Genomic DNA, 6,396 nt, shown 5'->3' on the forward strand with positions numbered 1-6,396 from the left:
AAAGAACATTGCCATGTTCCCTTACATAAACAATGTCACTGCATATTAAAAATCTACATACTTGGGCAATTAAATTATTAAATACAATTTTCTATTATTACATCATCTTAATACATTGAATGTTAAACAAATATGTCATATGTTCCTGAATTGAAACTGTTCATGTTTTAACTGGTGTAAAAACTAGACAAAGAGGGTTGTCATGACGCACATGAATTTTAAGTTCATAAACAAGGACTGTACATTTATTTGGTATTTGTAGTCTCTTTGGCCTGGAGTTTGTAGTAGCTTTAACTTATCTCAGTCTCAGGGCACTAGACTTGTCCATTAAGACACGTCTTGGGTCCTAACCCATAATCATCATAATTTGTCCAATAAGGTAAATCAAGTAAATGGTAAAGGGTCTGCACTTGTATAACACTTTTCTAGTCTTCAGACCACTAAAGGCACTTTCACACCACATGTCACCCCCCTTTTATAAAAAAATGTTGTGCCATACAAGGCTACTGCTAAACTAGTCATTCACACACATTCATACACCACAGGCCATGTTTCCAGGAGCAATTTAGGGTTCAGTATCTTGGATATTTCAACATATAGACTGGAGGAGCTTGGGATCTGACCGCCGTACTCCCAATTGTAGGGCAACCCACACTTCCTCTGAACCACAGCTGGTACTAACCAAGACTGAACAAATCCTCAGAGGATGCCATGTTGGTTCCCCAGGAAGGATTCTTGTCACACATTTTTCCTTTAACCAAGCAGCACACTTTCACACAAAAGTTTTTTTTAAAAAACACATTATTTCTTTAAGATTCTTCATTAACTATTTTATTTATATATTTATATTTCTTGATCACAAATCACAAGTGCCTCATAATAAACTACAGCAACATATAACATGGTGTATTGGCAATAAAAGGCGTGCAGAGGAGAGAGAATGCTCCTCCTCCGAGCTTCATAACCCAGAGCCACACTGCTCCAATCTGTCTTTGTCACACTGCTGAGACTGAGGTAAGAACACGCTTTGAGTCTTTATTCATCATAGCTGCTTGGTTTTTGTCTTTATCTTATTTTTCTTCTCTTTGATTAGAGGCTTTCTAACCTTTTGTTTTATTTTTAATTGCTTCTGTGTTTTTTATATGCAACGAAATCTTTAGCACTTTTTTTCTTAACAATTCTTTGGTGTCCTTAATTTCTTTCTATGTACCGTGATGTCTTTCCTCTTGTCCGTTAGGAAAATAAGGTTAGATTAACAATGAAACTCTTCCATTGCTCATTGACCAAATGTCAAAACGCACATTTTTAATTACAACTGGACAATTTAAAAGGATGGAGAAGACAAGGTATGACCGGTATACAGATATAAAGGTATCAAAGGTACAGAAGGTGATTATTAAGGTTTTACAGAGAAAGAAGTGCCGTTTTAATTTGGTGAAAGGTTGTGTTTTGTTTTGTACAGAGTGAAGCAGATGTGTCAGTGAGACAGACGCAGACACACATACACACACACAGCCCTGAAGTGCTTTATCCTTTGTTGCTGTCCACTTATAAATAATGGATATGTGACTGTCTGTGTGTGTGCGTGTGTGTGTGTGCGTGCGTGGTTGTGTGTTATGTGATCTGTGCAGAAAGCCCAGAGGGCCTGACAGATGACGACAGGCTGTATGAGGTCGACCCTGGAGCCTGAACATCGACTGATGACACAGGAGAGCAGACCCTGTAAGCACAGAGCTCTTTTTCATATTATAATATACATATATATATATAAAAAAAGCTTTATTCATTCAAGTAATTATAATAATTATAATAATTATTATTATTCAAGAAGCTTTAAGATACAATCTCAAAGATAAAAATGTTCTGCTCTTGAGCGCCTCCCACTTGCAATAATTGTTGACATGGAAAGCACCCTTCCCGATTTAACCAGACGTTTACAGTGGGCTCCCTTTGTCATGGTTCTAACTCTTGATTTTCCTCGCTTTTTCCTTGATTTTCACTTATTTTTGAAGTTGTTTGTTCAGCCATAGTAGTTTACTGTTTCCTCGCAATACTTACAGAAACCGGAAGTGCAGCCACTTAGCTCCGACTATGCTGTCTGGCAGACCAACCACTGCTTGGTGATGCAAAAAGTGTCACTAACTGGGCGCTGCTTGTGATTTTTCCGCGAATGTCGCCACTGACACCCAGTCCATAAAAATACAATACAATGCAAATGCAAAGGCTTTCAAAGAAGAAAAAAAAAGAGAGTAAGAAATCTAAGTAATGAGTAGTAGTAGGACGTTTTGGATGGTCATGTAATGGGTTTACGTAAATGAAGTTATTTAAGGTCTTATTCTTAAAGTGTCTGTTTTTTTAAAGTCCAGCTATTCAGTGAAGACAGAAAGGGTGAATATGTAACAGTTTTTCTGGCTGTGTCACAGACGGGCTTCTGGAGAGCCTAGTGGACAGGAAGTCAGAGATGAGGGATGATGAAAAGGAGGCGGAGGAGGCTCTCTGTGCAGAGAATCAGGAGGAAGACCTGCTGAAGAAACCTCGCAGAAAAGACACACCTGTCCTCAATTCTCCTCCGCACATACCAGGTTAATGCACACACATACACCCACAGGCCTGACCATAATTTTCTGAGCTGATGACCTGGAACTTAATACGAAGTGTGTGAAATAAGTGAGTGAAATAATACAAAATGTATATAAGTGTATTTAAGCTTCTTCACCAAAGGTTGACCTAACATTTTTGACCATTGGGTATAGTAAAAGGATAAATTCATGTTTAAAAAAAACACCCACTTCTTTCTAGAAGCCACATGTTATGGTTGTCATCTGCTAATGACAGTGGTTTAGTTGTTATCAGGTGACCTTTGTATGGAACCTTGGTCACTTAATAACAGATGGTGTTATATATGGAGAGAACTCTGGTTTCAGACATAATCATTAGAACAGTAATCTTTATCCTTTCCCTGCCTCTCCATTGACTTGTGGTCGATAACCTCTGCCCAGGTTAGGCTGTGAGTGATTTTTGACTGATTTTAGGCAGCTGATGTTGTTATTTCCTATGTTCACTCATGCTGTGTTCGAAATGCCATACTATACTAACAGTATGTACTGATTTGGCCAAGGTCTAGTATGTAGTATGCAGTATATAGTATAGTATCCGATTTCAAATCACAGCATCGGTCTCTGGTGCAGGATCCTTCCTGTGTTCCACACAGCTGTCGCATGTGATGCTATGATACATCACTCAGACATGCGATCAGTTTTATGACCCTGAAACTCATCAAATTAATTGCTAATATGTTTGAAATAGCACATCTTAATTAAAAATGCATAAAATGAAGAAAAAACAGTTTACATCAGCTTTACCACCAACCACTGAAATACCAACCGCTTTATTAATAGGTCAAGCTAAAGGTGGCGATACACCTATCAACTTTTACATCAACATCAACAGACTGTTTACTTTTACATTGATAAAGGTCAACATCCTCGGATCTGGAAATGTCAGATTAGCAGCGACCTCTTGTGGTCACCATAAAGAATTACATCACAAATGCTCCAATCACAGCCCAGATTTGGGCTCATGTGATGTCTCTGGCTTGAATTTTTTTTTGGAGTTGCTATGGTAACGCAGTAGTTGTGACTGGAGCGGAGGAGTACGAAGAGCCTTGTTGCCCATGGACTAGTGCCCTGTGTCTCATGCTGCTTGTTGATGTTTACATTGTCTGTTGATCATAGGCCCCAATTTATGTTTCTGTCGGTGACTTTAAAGACATTTATTTAAATAAAAATCTTGAGATTATTGCTTTGAATACATATTAGAATGAATCTGCCTTGTTGCCTACATAAACTAATTTTCCTCTGTTATCAGACACTAATTTAACTTCAGAGTGATAGTACACCACCCTAGGGTGTCACTCAGAAAATATCAGGTCATTCTGATGTGGTATTTCAAAATGAAAGCCCTCTAAAGTGTCAAGTACATGAGTTTTACATGTTTTACATGAGTTTTACCTTAATAAAGGCCATGAACAATTTGAATATGTTCGTTTTAAATGTCATTTAGATTTATTATATACAGGAACGACTGAAGAGGTGTATGTGCAACTGTAAATAATAATTAGGCTAATAAAAATATACATGAATCACTCTTCACTTTACCTGGCTGTTTGCCATATCCAGGGCTAGTGTCGGGTCTTTGTTTTAAAGGTTTCCATGGGTTGGTGTTAACAGAAAACAATCTTATTTACATTAAAAACAGGACCTTAAATTACGTCTGTAACATGATGTTATTTATTTATATATTATATATTATTTAGATATTTTCTGAGTGACACCCTGGGGTGGTGCACTATCACTCTGAAGTTAAATTAGGTAGCTTCTTTTTAATCCTAATCTGAAATCAGAGGAAAAGGTGCTTATTTTTGACATTTGAGAGGGATTCATTTTGAAATTCCACATCAGAATGACCTGATATTTTGTGTGTGAGTGACACCCTTGGGTGGTGTACTATTACTCTGAAGTGAAATTTAGTGTGTGTTAACAGGAAGTTTTCCTTTAATCCTAATCCTAACTGCAGTCAGTAACCATAGGAAACGAACAGCGATGCCGGGCACACACAGATTAATATATTACAGCCTTATGCCCTGTGAATATACAAGGAGCCTCATTCACCTCATTAGATTTAAAAAAACATCATATAACAAACTGCTGCAGACTCGCAGCACTGAGAGGGGGAGAGCACAGGCACAGAGGGACTCAAGTGATGAGATATACAACTTAGTTTGATCATGAAGCCTGATGATCCTCTACAGCTCTGTGTGAAATACAGTATATGAGAGCATTATTATATACTATAATGAACTGATCGCAGGTTACAGCTCCTGCTCGTGTCATTCACAGCACGGAGAGGTACCTTATAGTAACTGGCGTTAAAACAATCCTTACAGTTACAATCGGGTCAGCCCTAAGCAGTCTTCAACATGAGAGGCGCATGTGCATCTCTCTCCATTTCAAGTTTGAAGAGCATGTGTGACTTTCAGTAGGCTAGGTGAAGCTTCCCCGCAATATCAGACAGACATGTGGGGAGGGGCTAAAGTGAGCGAGATTGCCCAGTGCCATAATCGATTGCGAAAGGCGGAAATGGGTCGCCAAATAGCCTCTACTACGACCATAGGCGCCAATCCCATGTGTGCTTTGGGGCCCGAGCCTGTGCGGGAAACCCTGGTAGAGTTTGGCGCCAGTGGGTGCTTGGCAATCTCCGTGGGTGCTCAGGCCCCAAAGCACCCACGGGATCGGCGCCTATGCTGTTGATGTTGATGTAAAAGTAGATACGTATATCACCACCTTAAAAGTGATTGCTGCCCAAATTTTGTTACTAAAACTTTATTACAGGTGGAACTGTCAGCAGACACCTGTAACAAGTACAGTCTGTCAGTTTAAATTGGATGTGGCTTTAAAAACCGATGTGTGGACAATATAGCTTGGGGAATAAATTTACCATTAACCTACATTTTCTTTTTCAGAAGAGTTGTACTAACACGGGGATTTGTTTCCTACTAGTTCATTGTCCTTTTCTTTGAGCTGTCAATCATCTTTTGAATGACCACATTTCCATTTCTAAGCTTTTTACTTTGTATGTTAGCATTAATATATAGTTACTTACAACTCAACTAGTCTCTCAGCCATCTCCTTCTGCATTGAACTACACAAGGAGGCCTCTTTGAGTATTAAAGTGTCTCTGCTTCTTGGTTTACAGCTGACATCCTGTGTTTCCCTTCTCTTTAGGAGTGAGACTACTGAAGGCCGAGAAGCAGATGGTGCATTTAGAGGATGAGGAAAAGGATGTGAAGGAGTAAAGCCTTTATTTAACATAATTTGTTGACAATAAATGTTTTATGTTCATAGTCTAATTAAATGATTCTTTGAGCAAACATTTAATTATCACAATGTCTTTTTGTCACTGCGACAGGACTATGAAAGAAATGTTGAAAACAAATGTTAACATTAGATGGTACCATAGCTCACTGGCCATACACACATCTCACAATAATAGCACAAATACTGAAATGTGTGGACTTAATATGTGTGGGGCATAATACTAATGAGGACCTCTTTAAGGCATTACATGACTAAATGGGATCAAAAGTGTATAATTATGCTATTTTCAGCAACATTGATTTATAAACTTTAAACAAAGGAACCTTTTCAGTTTTGAATATAAAAGTAGTCAATTCAAGTCAATGACATCAGTTGCTTTAATTAATACCACATTCAACAGTCTTATATTTAAAAAAAATAATTGTCCCCAGAATTCTAAGTATGACAAGTATTGTTTTAAGGCTGTATAGCAGGACCTCTGCTGGAAATGTATGGTTACTGCACCTCAATTGGAAAAAGG

At 38.3% G+C, this 6,396-nt stretch overlaps 1 protein-coding gene across 1 annotated transcript; it reads left to right on the plus strand.

The window, feature by feature from the left end:
- The first annotated feature begins 1,635 nt into the window (after positions 1–1,635).
- ppp1r17 (protein phosphatase 1 regulatory subunit 17) lies at positions 1,636–5,931 on the plus strand. Its single transcript, XM_069666852.1, has 3 exons — positions 1,636–1,722; positions 2,424–2,582; positions 5,784–5,931. The coding sequence occupies exons 1-3, from the start codon at positions 1,653–1,655 to the stop codon at positions 5,852–5,854; spliced, it is 300 nt and encodes a 99-aa protein (XP_069522953.1). The 5' UTR covers positions 1,636–1,652; the 3' UTR covers positions 5,855–5,931.
- The last annotated feature ends 465 nt before the right edge of the window (positions 5,932–6,396 follow it).

The sequence above is a fragment of the Semicossyphus pulcher genome, unplaced genomic scaffold, assembly GCF_022749685.1.
Source record: "Semicossyphus pulcher isolate SPU_LCO1_2020_fin unplaced genomic scaffold, fSemPul1.0.p SCAF_18, whole genome shotgun sequence".
Taxonomy (NCBI): Eukaryota; Metazoa; Chordata; class Actinopteri; order Labriformes; family Labridae; genus Semicossyphus; species Semicossyphus pulcher.